Source organism: Acipenser ruthenus, chromosome 10 (genome assembly GCF_902713425.1).
Source record: "Acipenser ruthenus chromosome 10, fAciRut3.2 maternal haplotype, whole genome shotgun sequence".
In the NCBI taxonomy this organism is placed as follows: Eukaryota; Metazoa; Chordata; class Actinopteri; order Acipenseriformes; family Acipenseridae; genus Acipenser; species Acipenser ruthenus.
The window spans coordinates 28,281,697-28,302,258 of NC_081198.1; the positions used below are offsets into that span (position 1 = coordinate 28,281,697).

Genomic DNA, 20,562 nt, shown 5'->3' on the forward strand with positions numbered 1-20,562 from the left:
TTGGTTTTAGATTTGTAAAATAAAACAGGTTACATGTAAAAGTCTTAAGGGTGACATCATTCATAACTATGAAAAACGCAATAGTGCTATGGGTGAAGTGGCATTCAGATAAACACATGAAAACTGCCAACAAGAAAATAAAGATTCTGAAAAGACAAGAACATTTCAGACTTATTGCAGTATCAGAACATACAGTAATATTATTATTATTATTATTTATTATTATTATTATTATTAATAATAATAAAAAAAAGTCATTTTATTATTTAACAAGCCTGAAACTATTTATTGATTATCTTAATCAAGGTGAACAATGCAAGGTTCAAATATTTATATACATTAAGAAAATGTAACCAAATCTACAACATATTTGCAATACACAGTTTTAAGTATACATCAAAGAAAATAACCTCTATTTTTAAACCCCATCTCAGCCCAGTGAAGCAGACTCAGGCTCCTACTGCCCAATCGTCAATGACTGTTTTGAATGAATCAACAACAGAGGCCTGATTTGAATCATTTCTACACTCTGCCATTTTTGTGACTATAAATTTGTCTTAACTATAGCACAGATAAAGAGCTAGAGAAAAAAAAAAAAAACAATAAAGTCAATTAAATAGAAAATTATGTTACTCCTCTAACAAACTGCTTAGATTAACAAAAATGTGTCACTATTGAGCAAGGTAATACAATTACTTAAATAGAATTGCTATTACTAAAAGGTTCTTGCAGAATGGGCACATTCTAAACAACTTTAATCCTATTGCTTATTTAAAAATAATATATATTTATTATATATATATATAATATATATATATTTTTTTTTTTTTTTTCTTTGAGTGAAGCAGGTCTGTATGCAGTATAAAAAGCTGGCTACTGCCCATGTTTTAGTGCAAGTGTTTAGTAATGGTGTCAATGCACAACATTCCCTCCTACATACTGTGTAATACAGGGCTGAGGCAGAGGGGTCCAGGGACTGTGCCTAAAGATCACAACCACGGATCTTGGCTCTTGAGATCACTTTGACTGCCATCGATTCAGTTGAGCGGTCTATTTGCGGAAACGTTTGAACAGCGGGTGAATGTTTTTCCCAAAGGACACCCTGCTCCTAGAAGCATGGTATTCCATATAAACATTGTCGTCTGCCCCAGACATGGAGCTCATCGTGCCAGGACGGCGATAAACCTAAAACAAGAGAATTAATCAGAAAACAATTAAAATAATTTCTTAGCTTAGAAAATGCTCAATAGTAGTTTAGCGGTTACTACTTGCAATCTACTTCAAGTATTTGTATTTGAAATCAGACCTATTGCCCATGTACTCTAACTGTTTTATCAGGACCCAGTGAAATCGTCAGTTTTTCGCCATCCTTTGATGATTTCAGTGGGTCCTAGTAACAGATCATTCCTTCTGTATCAAGGCAAGAATTGTTCATTTTAATTGGTTAAAAATGTGTTATTAACATTTCAAACTAATTAAAACTCCTTTGTACTGTATATGTAATTAATAGATTAAAAACATTTGCGATTAATATTTCAGATCAATGAAAACTCCCTTGTATATGTACAGAGATTCCCCTGCACCCCCTTCCTACCAGGGATTTTCCTCCGAACTCTCCCTGCACGATCTCCTCCTCAGCGTCCAGGTCAGAGGCAGCCAGGACCTTCTGGAGGAGCTGCTGCTGTTCATCTCGGGAGGAGAACATCAGGTCATCCTCTTCCATCCCTGCCATGCGAGTGATCACCTACGGGGGGGTCACAACAACATAGCCGTTTCTATCTTGGGACTGTATGTGTGTTACATCATGTTGCCAGCTATTAACAGTAGGTTGCAAAGTAGTATATCTGCCTCCAGAATATCTATATTAAATGTCTTTACTGAAGGTGTATTTAAATGTTAAAGAACACAGAAACATTCTCCATACTGGGGTTGCTTAACTGAAGTTTAACTGTAGGAAGGAACAGTTCCATTTTTTATGTTTCTTGCTAGTTTTTGAATGCTAAAATAAGGGGTGTGCCTATACTCAATTTGAGAAATTCCCTTTAAGCCTTTGCAATTTTCCCTTTCCGGTCCAATGTCAGACCCTGTCCGACATCATCAAAAAGACGCAAAAAACAGGTCTCTAGTCGTTTTTCCTCCGGAAAAAGCCAAGAAAACCATTCAATGGCCGAGTGAGATAAAATAATGACTTGGATCGTATTATTGAGGAGTTTGGTGATAAAACGAGTGATCAGGAGATGATTTATCGGTATGCACTACTATCAAGAGGTATGTGAAGAAAACAGTGAACGAGGGGTGGGGCGGGGCTGGAGATGCAGTACTGAGTGTCCTGTTGATATGCAGTGCCTTTTAAACCTGTTTTACTGTGAAAAAAAATACTTTTAAACAGCACGTCTAAAATAAACTTCACATGTGAAAACAAATTAGACCCGACGTGCCTGAGACGCTCTGAATAAATGGACCGCAAAGGGTTAAAATGGTTTTCAGGGCAAGATTTAGCTCGAATTGCTAAACACTATGTGAATGCAATGGTGCAACGTCTGTGCACTTCAAATACCCGTGCTACAATTGCACATACTACACTACAGATTTTACAAAAAAAAAAAAAAAAACCACACACACACAGTAATTGAGGGGAAGGAGCATCTCCCCGTAATAAAACAATGTAAATGTGAAGACATTACCTTGAAGCTGTAGCCCTGGTCCACCAGGAAGCGCTGCCTCTTGGTCGAGTATGCCATCTCCTGGGTGTCCTGAGAGACCAGAGAGTAGAAGTAGGCATTGTACTCCTCTGCCACCATACCTGAGAGGGAAAGAGTAGAGACAAACGGGACATACTCATTTCATTATTCATGAATTCAATTCCAGGGTGCAGACACAGGTGGTAGTTACAAAAACACTGTTAAAAACTACATAAACTACAGAACAAAATACAGTTTCAGGACTGGATTTTATGACGGCCGTTTGCCAGAACCTTTTTCATTTACCATTGTAAAACTCATATATACACAGACATGTCAAGTCTCACACTCAGCATGAGACTCACTAATTTGCATGTTGTATCACTCACAAAAAATGTATTTTAATAGTTAACAAAAAGCAAGTTCCTGTATATTGATGTTTTTCCTAAACCATGTAAAAAGTATTCAAAAACCTGTGTAACTGAACAAGGGCTCACACAATGTTGTGTAATGTGATCCACATATGAAAAATACACTTCCTTCTCTCAAGCTAAAGTGTTTTACACAGTGGCTCCATGGTCCAGATGGAAACATGGCATAAGAAAACACAAAACTGCCTCAATGCTTGTGGAAAGCTACCTTTCTTGGCCCTGAGGACTCTCCCCAGTCTCTGGGCTTCCTGTCTTCGAGAGCCACCGTGGGATGAGATCTGAATCAACACGTTCGCTTCAGGGAGATCAAAGGACGTGTCGCCAACCTGTCAAGTGGGTGTTAAAGGAGGGAGGTGGTTAGTTTTGTAAAAAGATTACACTGCGACACTGTAATAATGAATCTATATTGAAAGTGTTTCATGGATAGCATCAGTGTTCAATGAATTACACTGTCTAATATGATGTTATACTTAGTATTACAGTGCACTCCGTTTATAAGAATCACATCCGTTCCAGGTGATTTGATTCTTATAGGTTGATTCTTAAAAGCGGACTGATAGGATTACTGTGGTGCAGAATCAGTACGTTAGTATGAGAATGGTAAGAGCTTGTTCCCTGCAGTGTAATGGGTTGACCACTAGATGTCACAAGTTCCTGCATGTATACACACCCACAAAAAATCCACAGCTGCTTTTCCTTACCGAATTAAGGATAATGGTCAATTGGTTAACTATCTGCTTGTTAAAGTTAATGGCACCTCGATAAAAGGGCTTAGCAGACAGCTTTGTGATGGGGGTATAGAAAAGAAAGAATGAACGAACAAATGAAAGAAAGAAACCAAAACATGAGTAAGAGATTGTCTCTGTTCCACACAAAAGTACTGTATGGTTTACTTAGTGCTCCAACTGAGAGCTAGGTTTATTTTGTTTGTTTTATTAGCGGTTGTTTTGCCTCTGCAATGTAAGAAAAATAAAACCAAACACCAGTTTAAAACTGTAAATCAAGACTCCAGCCTGATCATTTACACTGTCCTCGGCCACTCTGTCGCATTACAATTAGCAAAAGCGTGCCATCAGCAGTTTAATACAGTATACAGATGTCAATGGTGCTCAATCACTGAGGACAATACATCAGAACAAGTCCTTGTGGGTAAACAGCTTGTTATATGATCACGATTATGTTTACTCAATGCTGCAGAATCCTATTTTACTACAGTATACTTGAGAAGCGATCGTCCCGTGAGGGTGCCTAGTTTAACTGTTGTGCGGTGTTACATGTAATGGCCTTTGAATTAAAATGGCATTACAGTATTTCTGTCAGGACTACCACTGCATTTAAGCATTTGGCTTACTTATTTTCTGTTGTGATGCAAATCTCAGTTTTTCATTAAGCGGAAATGCAAAGCTCCGCGGCGCGGTCACATTTGATTACCAACAATGCAGGGTTTCCTGCATCACTGCACTATCCACGCTGCGTACATGCCTAATCACGCGAGATGTGATCAAATTCTAATTCAAAAACAGCTTTATTGGCTGTACACGTCATTGCACTTGAAGTACTGTATTACATTTAGTCTGTTTGCCCCGAAATTATTGTTATAAGCGGATTATTTTACATTGGTTGGTATAAGTATTTGGTATTTGTTACCAGTGGTTTTGCGGCTCATTCTTATATCTGTGATTCTTATAAACATACTGCACTGTATTACATTTTATATGATCAACTGGATTTACCTGAAAACAAGATAGACAGTCTTGGATCTCTGTATATGAATGAGCAATAAGCATGCGGTTTGTCAAGTTTCATGAAGCTTTTTGTATTGCCCGTGTTAGACAGACTTTCAGAACATTTTGATTTATTTTGATAGAAATATAAGCTTAATATTTTTGGTACATAATTGATATATTTTGCACAAAACTCCATCACCTAGTGTTTAGTATTGCTCCTTAACATTCACCCTTAGCACATGGGAGAGTGTGGTAGATTCAAACATTAAGTAAGCGATCATGATAAAAGCTGTCCACACACACTACCAGTACTACAGGGGGTTAACTAAAAAGAACGATTATGAAAAAGTAGCACATCATGAGAATGTTTTGCATAACAGCTGAACCATGACACTTGTCAGTTTGCTGCAAAACGGGTAAAAGCAAATTTGTTTTGCCATTTGAAACAGGCATATTCTATTTTATTGACAAAAAAATTGACGGGCAACCTCTAACTAAGACCAAGAGAAACAGGTTACTGTGTGACAGTGCAGTGTAAAGCATCAAATGATTTCCCTGAAGTGTGAAATTGAATGTTGCTTTCCATACCTTGGATATAAAGATAGTGTTGATCTTGGGGTTGTGCTTGAAGTTCTGCAAGATCTGCATCCTCTCTCCCTGGGAGGTGGGTCCATATATATAGGGCCTGTTGAACCACAGGACAAGCAGTTTTAAAAAGTGCCATATTTAAAACTAAACACACACAAAGACCATTTGCATTACCTTGACAAAACTGAGGTTACTGTTAATCCTGTAGATTCATTTCAATTGCCAGACACGAAAATATATGGTCAATGTGATTTTGTTCATAAACTGGCTCAATAACACATTAAAGTGTAGTGAACACAGTAAGGTTCTGCAACGACAGTTCAATTGCTTTTTATGTTTCTGTACAGGCCCAGTCAATCTAAACATCACAAGAAGTTTTATTGGATTTCATTTTTTACAGGTACTAGTGTACACGAGATGCATAAGTTTATCTGCAAGTCTTTCTGAAGACTCCCACTTACTTGTTGAGGCGAATGGCATACTCTTTGAGTGCGAAGACATTGTCTGCGAAGACCATGATCTTGTCGTTGCGGCGCTCGTGGAAGCGGATCAGGAACTGGCAGGCACGGAACTTGTTGGGGTTCATGGTGTACAGCAGGATCCGTTTCCTCGACTTGATGGCCACATACTCGCGGAAAAACTCGGGGGACATTGGGCACCACACCTAGGGTTTAGAGTTGGAGAAACAGATTCTCAGACATTTACTACAGTGAATGCAGTTTTCACAGGGCGTTTGTTCAGGGGACTATTTTAGCAGAGCATTGTAGTTTGCGAGAAGCCATTAGAAGACATAGTCTTTCAGCCCTTGAAGACAATTTCACATATTTGCTACACATCTTAGCAACTGACTGCACCATGTATACATATAAAACTAGAGCAGGACTGGAGGAAGTCAGAGGGCAGTGACAAGTGGCATCTGTGATATCATACATAGCCTGTCTAAATATTAAAGCTCACCCCCATGTTTAATATATTTCTCTAAATACTCCAGCTACATCTAAATGCAACTATCCATTCAAATTCCAAGCCTGGTTCTAAAATTAAAGAAGTTCAATATGCTGATAATCTTAGATATATCCATGAAAACAACTGTGCTGACATGTACTGAGAATATTATGTATTTAATTTATACTGTGTTTATGGTATAATATACATCCCTATCAAACACACACTTTCCTAAATCCCAGCAAACATGCTTTGGCTGGAGTCGGTATGTATAGTGGGATCCGCATGTTCCGACCGTTTTTAACCAGCCATGAGGCGTTTTGAATGCTAGAGGGCATAATGTGGTTAGAAACTGACATTTCAAGAATGACATCTGTTCACCAGCCGGTTTCACACACTTAAAATCATGTTACATGGAACACAAACTACAGTGGGCCATAGGGGTCAAAACACTATTGTCACCTGCAGATTTAACAAGTTTACTAATTATCCCCCAATCGAAGTCATTGATGTAGATAAGAAACATGAGTGATCCAAGCACAGTGCCACTGAGCACACTGCCTCAGTTAGAGGTTTCCCCTCTGACAAGTACTCTCTGCTTCCTGTGTTGTAACCAGTTTTGTATCCATTTGCATGCACTACCTTGTATTCCAATGGATTACATTTTGAGGATTAGCCTTTCATGTGACACTTGTCAAAGGCTTTTTGGAAGTCCAAGTATATGATGTCCTAGGCTCTTTTTGTGTCCATCGTTGCTAGGGGTGGGTTAGAGTACTCAAAATAATTATACTTACTTAAGGACTCATTTACTACTCGAGTACTCAAACATTTAAATAATATCTCTTCATGAATCTCTTCATTAAATATATTGTAGCAACACAGTCAGTTCTGTTTGGCAGACACTTGTTTCATCTGGTCCTGTGTATTCACGTTATCTGTATTGTTCCGGGGTGGGACCATACCATACCAATAGTTTCGGTAGTGTGGGTGGGTGCGTGTGTGTGCGAGTCACTGTTGGGTGCGGACCATGTCATCTAGACGCTCTTGATGTTTTGTCAGATACACTTGCTTACTTTATAAAGTATAATCTGACAGCAACCAACTCATAAATGTTCATTAATACTGAATGTTTTGGCTTGTACATGTAACATGTAACTGACTTGATTTTGATCGCATGGAGAAGACCCCCACATGCAACTTTAATGTAGGCCACAATTTAATAATACATGTTTAAATGCAAATAAAAAACAGATACATATCTGAATTCAGTTGTTTCCATTATTATTTGTTTTTAATGTTATGCTGCAACATGACCGGACAGAAGTCAAAAATGAATAGCTGTCAACTAACTTTCCCCGTGTTACACAAAAGAACCCACCCAAAAAAAAAAAAAGAAAACCTGACTGTGTAAGTATTGTAGCTGCAACCTTTTTAGGGTTTTGTCTCCCAAAAGATTTAAATAGAAGACCACAACAGGCCCTGCTGTTATTTTAATGAATTTCTGTTTTCTTCTGCCACCTGCTGATTGAAATTCACAACTGCTGCCAAATGAAAGTCACAGCATGCACATGCTGTAATCTGTGGTACGGGAGTAAGAGCATGCAGAATCCACTATAGTCATTGTTTTAAATCACAGCATCAGAAAATAATCTGCTAATTATCTGTACATCAGACCAAAATAGAAACGATAAAATCTTTATTTTATTTTTTAAATCTTGTTCGAGGTGCAGGAGAATGCTGTAACAGTTTTATACCATTATCTCTTGTTTTATTTTACAGTTTCCCAGGGTCTTACCTCTGCACACTGCACCTTGGCAATGTAGCCATTGTTCTGCAGCTCCATCCAGTTGGCTTCAAATAGTTTGGGGCCGATAAGGAAATTGAGATCCACAATCTTATCGTCCTCTCTTACTAGAGTGGCAGTGAGGCCCAGCTTGCAGTGAGCCTGCACTATTGTAAGAACCCGTCTGAACATCTTGGCTGTGAAGAGGAGAGCATGGTCATTTCTCAAACTCATATATACCATACAGTCTTTTGCAGAAAATATATATATATACACACACACACACACACACAGACGTGCTCAAATTTGTTGGTACCCCTCCACAAAAAACGAAGAATGCACAATTTTCTCTGAAATAACTTGAAACTGACAAAAGTAATTGGCATCCACCATTGTTTATTCCATATTTAATAGAAATCAGACTTTGCTTTTGATTTTTTATTCAACATAATATTGTAAATAATAAAACAAATGAAAATGGCATGGACAAAAATGATGGGACCCCTAACCTGATATTCTGTTGCACAACCTTTAGAGGCAATCACTGCAATCAAACGTTTTCTGTAGCTCTCAATGAGACTTCTGCACCTGTTAACAGGTAGTTTGGCCCACTCTTCCTGAGCAAACTGCTCCAGCTGTCTCAGGTTTGATGGGTGCCTTCTCCAGACTGCAAGTTTCAGCTCTTTCCATAGATGTTCAATAGGATTCAGATCAGGACTCATAGAAGGCCACTTCAGAATAGTCCAATGTTTTGTTCTTATCCATTCTTGGGTGCTTTTAGCTGTGTGTTTTGGGTCATTATCCTGTTGGAGGACCCATGACCTGCGACTGAGACAGAGCTTTCTGACACTGGGCAGTACGTTTCGCTCCAGAATGCCTTGATAGTCTTGAGATTTCATTGTGCCCTGCACAGATTCAAGGCACCCTGTGCCAGGCGCAGCAAAGCAGCCCCAAAACATAACCGAGCCGCCTCCACGTTTCACTGTAGGTATGGTGTTCTTTTCTTTGAAAGCTTCATTTTTTCATCTGTGAACATAGAGCTGATGTGACTTGCCAAAAAGCTCCAGTTTTGACTCATCTGTCCAAAGGACATTCTCCCAGAAGGATTGTGGCTTGTCAATATGCATTTTAGCAAATTCTAGTCTGGCTTTTTTATGTTTTTCTGTCAAAAGTGGAGTCCTCCTGGGTCTTCTTCCATGGAGCCCACTTTCGCTCAAAAAGCGACGGATGGTGCGATCAGAAACTGACGTACCTTCACCTTGGAGTTCAGCTTGTATCTCTTTGGCAGTTATCCTTGGTTCTTTTTCTGCCATTCGCACTATCCTTCTGTTCAATCTGGGGTCGATTTTCCTCTTGAGGCCGCGCCCAGGGAGGTTGGCTACAGTTCCATGGACCTTGAACTTCTTAATAATATTTGCAACTGTTGTCACAGGAACATCAAGCTGCTTGGAGATGGTCTTGTAGCCTTTACCTTTACCATGCTTGTCTATTATTTTCTTTCTGATCTCCTCAGACAACTCTCTCCTTTGCTTTCTCTGGTCCATGTTCAGTGTGGTGCACACAATGATACCAAACAGCACAGTGACTACTTTTCTCCATTTAAATAGGCTCAATGACTGATTACAAGATTGGAGACATGTGTGATACTAATTAAAGAAACTAATTAGTTTGAAATATCACTATAATCCAATTATTTATTATCTTTTCTAAGGGGTACCAACAAATGTGTCCAGGCCATTTTAGAATATCTTTGTAGAATAAGCAATAATTCATCTCTTTTCACAGCTTCTTTGCTTTATTCTATGACATACCAAAGGCATGCAAGTATACATGATAAAATAGCTTTTAATTTCATCACTTTTCAGGAGGAATGAAGCATTATTTCAATGAGCTGTAAGGGTACCAACAAATTTGAGCACGTCTGTATATAAATAGATCTGCAATATTTTGATCAACAAATTAGTATGATTAATGACAAAATACAGTGTCAGCTTCATTTGTAAAATCAGCAATCTCACATGGACACGGCAGTGAACATTGCAATATTTTCTTGGTGTCGTGGTGTTTGCAGATTTGGAGATTCTTGATTATCATTGCATTTTACGTTCTGAAGTTTCTTAATTCCTTAATTGACTTAATTTTATATTATTAAGCAAACACATTGGTCTACCATTCACCCTGTTAAACGGTGGTATAGACTGCTGTCCAAGCAGTTGGTCGCTATGAATATACAGTACTACTGCAATCAATAATACTGTCAAATAAAATCCAGCCAGACTTTGTGCTTTCATTTTTTACATGCAAATAAATGAATATTGTATTAGAGAGGATTATGTTTAATAACAACAACATTTTCCTGAACAAGCCACTTTGCTGAGATGTCTGAGCGATTAAATCTGGCTTTCAGCATCAGCCACATCCTTGAATCCCTGAGGAGAGTCATTTGCTCTGCCTGTGGGGTTACCTGGAATGGTGTGGACCTCGTCCAGTATGATGAGCCCCCACTCCTGGCTCCTGAGCCACTCCATGACTCGTTCTGCCTCCCAGGATCTCTTGGTGGTGTGCCCCAGCATAGAGTAGGTGCTGATGGCTATCGAGCAGCCAATGGGCTTGTCCTTGGCATCGGAGGTGAAGCGACAAATCTGGCTGTCATCAATGGTGGACCACATCTTGAACTGGGCCTTCCACTGCTCCACTGACACGGACGAGTTCCCCAGGACCAGGCAGCGCTTTCGCACCGTGCAGGCGGCAGTCACCCCGACAAGAGACTTCCCAGCACCTGCGGGAAAACAACCATGCATTTCAGAGACTCTCCAGCGCCTGCAGGACACAGTCCTGCATTTCAGAGACTCCCCAGCGCCTGCGGGACACAGTCCTGCATTTCAGAGACTCCCCAGCGCCTGCGGGACACAGTCCTGCATTTCAGAGACTCCCCAGCGCCTGCGGGACACAGTCCTGCATTTCAGAGACTCCCCAGCGCCTGCGGGACACAGTCCTGCATTTCAGAGGTGTCTTCAATTCCGGAGGTGCTCAAGAGCTCTTTCCACTCTGTTTCTTGTTTAACAATCCTAGCATTCAATAGTGACATACATCACAAAATGACTGTAAATAGAGAGTTAACCCATCAAAAATAATAAACTGGACAGGATTCTTGGAAAGATTTCATTAAAATAGTTGAACATAAATTACTGATACCATTCTGGTTACACCGACACATACACTTAGCATACTTCATTACAAGTATCCCAAGACACTCCTACGGAACTAGACTAAAGCTAAAGCCTGATTTAAAAAATAAATCCCAACATTAAATATCAACTGTCTCTGCACACCTGATTATTTCACGCATGTTGTTATTTTTACACTTATTTATGCTTTTATTTAGTTTGACACCGTATAACAGGAAATTTTGGCTGGTATTAAATTCGGCAGATTTGCTACCTTGGTAGATTTTCATGGTTTTGGAATTGGCATTTTTCACTTAACACGTTCACAAAGAAATGCCACAGTTTTGTATTTCTACTTTTAATTTAAAAAAAAAATACATCTTTACTGAATTAAATCTGTCTTCTAAAACAGTATAATTTACAGTAACATAGCATCTACAGTGTCACTGCAGCAACTTGGATAAGAACAAAGAAAGCCTTCTAAAAATGAGTTACAGCATTATCATTATATAGTAAGGAGGCTGTGTGGTCCAGTGGTTAAAGAAAAGGGCTTGTAACCAGGAGGTCCCCGGTTCAAATCCCACCTCAGCCACTGACTCATTGTGTGACCCTGATCAAGTCACTTAACCTCCTTGTGCTCTGTCTTTCGGGTGAGACGTAATTGTAAGTGACTGTACAGCTGATGCATAGTTCACACACCCTAGTCTCTGCAAGTCGTCTTGGATAAAGGCGTCTGCTAAATAAACAAATAATAATAGTCCATAATTTTAAGATACCAGCAATTGGAAAGGATTAATAGCTGCAGTACACTTTACCGATAGACATTTGCTAACTAAGTTTTAAAATGTAGCTCTGGTTCACTAACATAACACAGTGCAATGATCACAATATCATTTAGTAATTGCAGGACAGTACTGCCATGTGTGAAAACTTTAACAATAAAGCCAAAAAAAAAAAGTGCTTTAAAATATAAAACTAATTCACAGACTAGCAAGCACTGGCAAAATCAACTCATTTTTATATGGTTGTGACAGAGTCTCATGTCACGTGCGTGGGTCACTGCTGTTTAGCAATACAGAGAGACAACTGGGGGTGGAGTTGAAACGCCGGCACAGGCGCGCAGGATTTATTAATACAAACAGAAACGAACATAAAGGTGGTCATGTGACGTTACCAGCCATGGTAACGCACAGAGGACACATACAGCAAGCTGTACAAAAGGCAAAATAAAACACAGTACAAAAACTACAAATAAAAGGTGCCCCAGAGGGCGAGTGCTAGCCCTAAAACGAGGCGTCCCGCTCCAGGAACCGGCTATACTACGGAACCCTCACTATACATCACATGGGATCACTATCCCCTAACTAACCTATTCATGAGCCAGTATTCATACAACGACTCCTGCTGCTTCATACGGCCTTGGCTGGGCATTGCCTTCACAAGCACCGCTTGCAGTCTCACGGTTGCGTAGCATTCTCCTCCCGAGTATATGCCGCTCCACTCTGGCATGGTGTTGCAGTCGCCCTGAGTCATCTCCCGCGGATGTTTTTAAACTGACGGACACTCGGTCAAGACCCGCCCACCTGCTGATTGAGGTCCAGCACAGCCAATTACTTGCTGCCCTTCCCTTCAACCAAGCCTAGCAGGCAGAAAGTCTCAATTGAGCGCCCGTCTGTAAACAATAATGTAATCACATAAATCAACTCCAAAATGACACACAATAAACCCAATTTCCCCATACAAATTATACCAACACTAATTTACACATGTGCAGGGCAATCGCCCTGCTACAATGGTGCAGAACTAATTTATTTTAACATATTGTTTAGGGACGTTGCGATACCTGCACAGTGGGTGTCTTAATAGTAGTATCTACAACGAACCGACAATAAGGGGCCTTAAACTTTAAGGGACCTAAGAACTGGAGTAATGTGCTGACTGGTCCGAGTACAAGTCAGTATTCTAGCTTCAGTGTTCTGTCATAACTGCACTATATTCAGCGAGGCATCCGATAGCCCAGCAAACAACAAATCAACATGTAAAGTAACAAAAGCGTGAATCACACTGAGCTGCTCTGAGCGGCTCAGTTACTTAACAAACCCAATGTCTCAATGTTAACTTGTGACAGCACTGGCCCCAACTTGCAACATTTCAAGATTGAGCGGATTTGGTTGACAAATGATAAGGTAGAAATACCTTCCAAGACCGGAACAAAGGAGCAGCCATCACCAGAAACTTGAATTTAACACCAAGCTCTTATTTAGCAAATGCATTTTCTTTATTCTTTAAATTAATAATGCTAATCAAAGTCCAGTGCTGTGCTAGGCCAACAGGGTAGGCAAGGCAACAGGGTACTGTTACAACCAAACTTTAAAACAAGGCATGAGGGGCCTTGCCTCCCTGGTTTTGTCCATCAATGATTAGAACAACCCATCCTGTCCCTTGACTCACCGCAGGGAAGGACAATGACCCCTGACCTGGCACGCCCGTTCCCAAACATCTTCCGCAGGCTCTTCTCCTGGTAGGGCCGCAGCACTGCGGTGGGTTTCAGGTCGATGTTGATGTCGGGGTTAACAGTGTCGTTGCGGAAGTCATACTCAGCCAGCAGGGGGTACTCTAACTGGATACAGCGCTTCTGAACCTCCTCAATCATCTCCTGAAATACCAAGGCCACCTTTGTTAAAGTTCACTTCTATCTTTACCTTTTAAAATCAACTTTCTGGATTCTCAACAGAATTAAAAGGGGGGGGGGGTTAATAAAGCCAACAAGACAAGATTTACTATTTATTTTACAAATAAGTTAGCATTTTGTTAAACTAATGGTGGCACAAGAGTGTGATCTTTGAACTTTTTTCTTTACCTGTCTGATTTCAAAAGACACAGTCTGGGTCTCCTCCTCTTCCTCCTCTTCCTTGTCCATCTGCTCGTAGTAGCTGAAGATGTCCTCCGGCACCTCTGGGCCGCCCTGCCTGTCCTCAGCACCCTGGGAGGTGGAGGGAGCCCCATTCCCTTGGACAGATTTGGAGATCTGCAGAAGTGCAGAATAGTTTATACTACCACCTATCCTCTTGCACAGCCAAAGCTTATTCAATTTATGCTTACTAGCCTCTCTTGATATGGACAATTACCAGTGTGGGCATTTAACCCCATAAATAGTCACTCAGTTTGCTGTACATTGTACAGTAATGCACACATCTCTTGGCTCTTAACACTTCAGGCACATACTACTGAATTCCTGGCTCCTGAAAGAAGCGCATATATAATGCTCCTGGCACCTACTGCAGATTTGCTGGAGAAGGTCTCTGTGATGAGCTCAGTCTCTTCTCCCTCTGCATTCCTCAGCCTGGAGTTGCGGATAACACTGTCCTGCAGCAGCCTCTGAATCACCTCTGGGAAAGCACTCTCCACAAAGTATCTGTTGTGTTTCAGCACCATCTTCACCTTCCCATAGCTAACAGTACAGAGCTGGAAAAACAGGAGAATAGAAAAAAATCAACTACAATTTCAGTCAACCGAAGGCTCTTTCAAAATCACGAACATGAGCATACACCAGTGCAACTTCATATGCTCCCCCCTCCACCGCAAAAACAGCAGGGATGGAAATAAGCAGTAGCAGTTTGATCTGGAGCCCCTACCTGCTCTGAGCCCTGCAGCTCTCACCTTGATAAACTGAATGATCCCCTCAGGGACAGAGGTCTTGCTGAGTTTCTGTAGGTACTCTATGATGTCGGTGGTCTGCAGCCCCACACTCACTGCAGCGTACAGGGAGTAGGCGGTCAGCTTGTACTCGTGGGCGTGAGATGGACGGCACACCGGCTCTGCTATTGCCACCAGGAAGTCCTGAGCATATTTATACACTGGAGAGAAAGCTTCCAGGAAAATGTGGCCATCCGGAGCCTAGAGGATACAGCACACATTTACACAGAGGAAATGATACAGATCCATTATACAAAGAGCATAGAGGGGCTGAGCGGGTCAGTGAATCTTTTTAACCTTTCAAATTAAATTAGTATTTTATTTTGTATTTCTTAGCAGATGCCCTTATCCAGGGCGACTTACAATAGTTATAAAATATCACAGTACAAAAGTATCACATTACAAAATATCACAATGTAAGGTATTACATTACAGATGAGAGCAGTTGTAAAGTACAATAAAATCAGTAGCAAAAGATCCAATTCAAGTAAGAGCAAAAAACAGAGAATACAGTAAATAATTACATGCAAGCATGGATTCGACTAAGAGCAGGTAATTTACAGTATATGAAAACTAGGGGTGGGCAACAATATGAAAATTGTATATCGATATCGTGCACATATTTCGATAGATAATATCGACATCTTCCAAAAACACAGAAAAATATAACACAATTGCAATATGAAACATATATAGACGTTAAAATATATTTACATATGAAAAGCAATAAGTTACTTTAACTTTGTGGTGCTTTGCTTCACAATATCTATGGAGAAAAAAACTTGTTATATTGTTTTACTATTCCATCATCAGACACCTCAAAACTGAAATATTTCTATACTTCACTGCCCAGACTTCGGAGTTGTTTATTTTTTTAATTAATCCAGAAGGAATTGACTCTTCAGCGCGACTCACACCTCTAAAGATAGTAAACTCCACCTTTTCTTCTGTCCCTGTCGAAGCAGTGCATCATGGGAATCCAAAGAGTTCTGGTAGCGACTTATCCCCTGTCTGCATAATGTAAAATCTGCCTAATTTCTTATTCCATGCCTTTTCTTTTTAAAAAGATTGCATTTTTAAATACGATTCACCTAGATTTATTTAGCGACACCCCTCCTTAACACATAAATCTAGCGTTTAACAAATTACATCACACACTCCTTGCGACACAATGTAGTGTATTTACTTAAACGCACTGGTGCTGGTTTGTTGTCTTGAGACAGAAGGCAGGACTGACACATTAGAGGGCTTGATTGTTCAGAAGCTACATTAAAAACTGCAGACCAATCAGAGCTCTATAATGGCAAAAGCGTTAAACCGCAGACCAATCAGAACACCGATAATCAGCAAAAAAAAAAAAAATATATATATATATATATATATATATATATATATATATATATATATATATATATATATATATAATGTAATACAAATAGTCTCTTATGCTGTGTCGCTACGAATCACCCGTACCAAGAAGCTGCATACGATAGGGGAGGAGCTTGTTCTGCCAGCATGCAAAGACACTGTCGCTTGTGCTTGGCAATGATACTTTTTGTCGAATGATACTGTGAAACGCAGGATATGCAAAATGTCTGAAGATATCAAAGACCAAGTTGTGCACGAAATTAAACATTCTGTGTTGGGTATGTTCAGCCTGCAACTTGACAAAACTACCGATGTTATAACTGCGTGCAATTGATAGCCTTCATACGGTATGTTAATGCTGGGGATGTTAGGGATGAATTCTTATTCTGTGAACAACTTGAAACAACTACAAAAGCGCAGGACATTTTCAATAAGGTGAATGCCTTTCTCGAAAGCAATGGCATTGAGTGGAAAAATCTTGTACCGACAGCGCTCCAGCCATGATGGGTGCGCGGTCTGGCTTTCAGCAGAAGGTAAGATGCGTGTCACCTGATGTGATTGTCACTCATTGCGGAATCCATTGTCAAGTCCTAGCTGCAAAGACATTGCCAATGTGCCTTAATGCTGTGATGAATGTTGTAATACAAACAGTGAACTTCATTAAAACGCATGCTCTTTCGAGAGCTCTGCAACGAAATGGGTGGTGAATACGAAGTTCTGTTTTTATTATTATTATTATTACATTTCTTAGCAGACGCCCTTATCCAGGGCGACTTACAATTATTACAAGATATCACATTATTTTTACATACAATTGCCCATTTATACAGCTGGGTTTTCACTGGAGCAATCTAGGTAAAGTACCTTGCTCAAGGGTACAATAGCAGTGTCCCCCCGGGCTTGAACCCACAACCCTCCGGTCAGGAGTCCAGAGCCCTAACCACTACTCCACACTCAAGTCCGATGGCTTTCTAGGGGATGGGCATTAAAGCTCGTTTTTGTACTTCACGAAGAGATGGCAGAGTTTTTCCTGCAAAAAGAGAAACAAGAGCTGAACAAAAAGTTCAGTGACAAGAAATGGCATCTCTGCTTGGCATATGTGGCGGATATCTTTGATAGCCTTAATGACCTCAATCTGATGCTTCAGGGAAAACGTTCAACATTAATAGACCTGACTTAAAATCAGAGCCTTCCAGGTGAAGTTGGATCTGTGGCACAGTAAGTTGGACATAGACAGATATGGCATGTTTCCGGCACATTCCTCATTCAGCGAAGAGGAGAAAGTCAACATTGACCAAGGTCTTGTCAGCTATCAGTGAACATCCGACAGCCTTTCACAAAGAGTTCTCACACTACTTCCCAGCGCTACCAGAAGCACTTCATTCCCTGGTGAAGAAAACTTTCAGTGTGATGGCTGAGCAGTTACCTACTGAGGATATTCACACACAGGAACAGTTTATCGACATGATCAATGATGGTGTGAAAGCAAAATTCACACAGCTGACTCTAAACCAGTTCTGGTGTTCAGTTGCAAGTGAATACCCCCTAGTGGCTGAAATGGCCCCGAGGGTCCTTCTGCCATTTCCCACTACCTACGAATGCGAGATTGGATTCTCCAGCCATCTCACAATAAAGACAAAATCCCGAAACCGGCTTGATGTGAAAGATGACATCAAATGCGCCCTTTCCAACACAGCGCCAAGAATACAAATTCTTGTGTCAAAGAAACAGCATCATCCATCCCACTGACTACTTACTTCTTATGGTGTGTAATAACTATTTTAAAATTACTGTTAACTATTTTAAAATGAACTTTTCTGCGTATAACAATAATTTGATAAAAAAAGTGTTTGTCTTACTTTAAAAGCAGTGAGAAAAGATAAATTAATTGAAAACAATAGGGTTATAAATGTAGCATTTAAAATGGTGTTAAATAAAACAATTTTTAATTTTCATAAGGGGGTCGCACTCAGAGACTTGCTGTGTGAAAGGGGTCACCAACACATACGTGTTATTTCTATGATTGATGTTTTCAACTGGCCTGACAAGAGCTCTTTATCGCCAAAGTGCTATCAGAAATTGCCACTGTCATGCATATTCCTGAGCAGTCAAGACTGGGGCGTGGTATGGTTGTCAAGGATAGGCAGTAACTAGTACTACTGTATAATTATTATTATTTTTTATTTCTCAGCAAATGACAGACAGTTTGTAATCTTTTATCATTTTCAGCTTACAGTGGTTTGTTACCACATCAAAAGTGGACACACATAGGATTTAATACTCACAGAATTTTTTTCTGTAAATATTTCATTTTTTGGACTATACTTTTGTAGTCTGCTTCACAAAAAAAAAACTTTACACATTTTAAAATTAAAAAAGAAAAGGCAAATCTGCATATCCGAATGCTTTTTTTTATTTGAAGTTTTATTTCAAGACAGACCTGTAAGATAGGATTGCAAACCAATGTCCTTTACTTTTACTAGCAGGAACAACACTATCCCGAGTTCCTTCTGTTGAAGATCTTTTGGTTCTTTGACTTCCTTGCTCTGCAATCTCTCTGGTTGAATAACTCCCTCAAAGAGCAGACTGAACATGAGCACATGATGAAGTGAAGACAATGTGGATAGCGCTAATTAGCAAGAAGCCTAACCAAGTTTAGAAAATAAATAAATAAACGTGGCATCCTTACCACCCAGAGAGGCCGAGAGGAATGGTCCATTTTTAAGAGCATTTGTAGTCTGTAGTCTTTGGCTCCATACTCGTCTATTTTGATAGCCGATTCATCCACCTGCTTCCCTGCTGCCGCGGGTATAGCCTCCTGCGATTCACTCCCCATGGCTTCTTCCTCATCATCGTCGTCATCATCCTGGCAGCGCTTCTTTAATCTCTTTCTCTCTAAAAAAGACCAGATGACACAAGACCCAAGTCAAGTAGACAACATGCATTTCCATGCCTTTTCATCTTCATTGGTGACGAGTTAACATGACAGATAATGTTTTTGTTACACTGAATAAGTCTAATGACTTAATTTTTCATGGAAATAATACCAATAAAAAAGAAAACGCTCAAAAACAACCACAAAACTAGTTATTCTGAAGAGTTTTAAAGCCACTCAAGGTATAATGTAAGCCTACATATTCAATGAAACCAGGAAGATATCAAAGTGCTAAATAGTCAAAGCACGCCGATTGTTATGCGGGATACACGCATAATGGAATATTTCAAGTATACGGTGTTTATTTCACCTGTGAGACCACGCACTCTTCTGGAAGTTACGTTATTTACGTATTTAACGACTACTGAACTGGTCACATTAACAAAATAAACAAATTACAAATATACAGAAATCGAAAACAACTAAGAAAAACTAGACGCGGTCTGTGTGCATTATGCGAACACGTTCAATGTAAATCTCCTCACCTCTCTCGCCTCTATCCCTTTTGCCCATGTTGTCAAAAGATACCCTTCTTTTTCCTATCCCTGGAAGAAAATATGTTCGTTCTTATTTTTAATGTTTCAACTTCCCACAGATTTCTATTGTAACAAAACTAGCCCTGTCACAGTTCACAGAGCGCCGCCATGCTTATTAACCCCCGCACATGCGCATTTGCTTAGCAAGGTTCAGCAAAATTTAAAGCGACAGAGCCGACAAAAACATGAACAGCAAAATACGCGATCTATACTGCTGTGTGGAAGTGAAGGCCCATGCCATTTTATCAATAAATATAAAACCATTAGATAGTCACTTAGCTGGTCTAGTAGTGACCAACATGCTTCGATAGCGAATATAATTGTAATCTTTTTTTACATGTAGTTTGCATGTGAAATTCAGTTCGAGATAGCCAAAAGCATAGACTGTTTAATTAAAATGAGAATTTGTTGTATCGTTTTATGTGTTAATCACACAAAACGTTTCGTGTGTGTGTATATATATATATATATATATATATATATATATATATATATATATACAATTTAAAAAAAATAAACAAAATGCTGTACGTATGTATGTATGTATTATGTTTACCAGGACAACCCGATTGTCGAATATTTTTCAAAGAATCTTGTTACAGTGTACAAATGTTATATATTTAAAGCATTATTTGACATCAAACAATGCAATACTGATTGGATAAGAATACAGTACTGTACTCATCATACGTTTCTGTTGTGAGA

The 20,562-nt window shown here is 39.7% G+C and overlaps 1 protein-coding gene across 1 annotated transcript; it reads right to left on the reverse strand.

Annotated features, from left to right (window-relative positions):
• Window positions 1-257: 257 nt before the first annotated feature.
• Window positions 258-20,003, reverse strand: ercc3 (excision repair cross-complementation group 3). The gene is made up of 14 exons (XM_034001899.3): window positions 19,807-20,003; window positions 19,076-19,281; window positions 14,983-15,219; window positions 14,602-14,787; window positions 14,183-14,350; window positions 13,774-13,978; window positions 10,620-10,934; window positions 8,168-8,352; window positions 5,889-6,091; window positions 5,428-5,524; window positions 3,321-3,438; window positions 2,685-2,803; window positions 1,595-1,744; window positions 258-1,185 (listed from the first exon to the last, which is right to left on the reverse strand). Exons 1-14 carry the CDS (start codon window positions 19,832-19,834, stop codon window positions 1,051-1,053), a joined length of 2,352 nt encoding a protein of 783 aa, XP_033857790.1. The 5' UTR covers window positions 19,835-20,003; the 3' UTR covers window positions 258-1,050.
• Window positions 20,004-20,562: the final 559 nt, after the last annotated feature.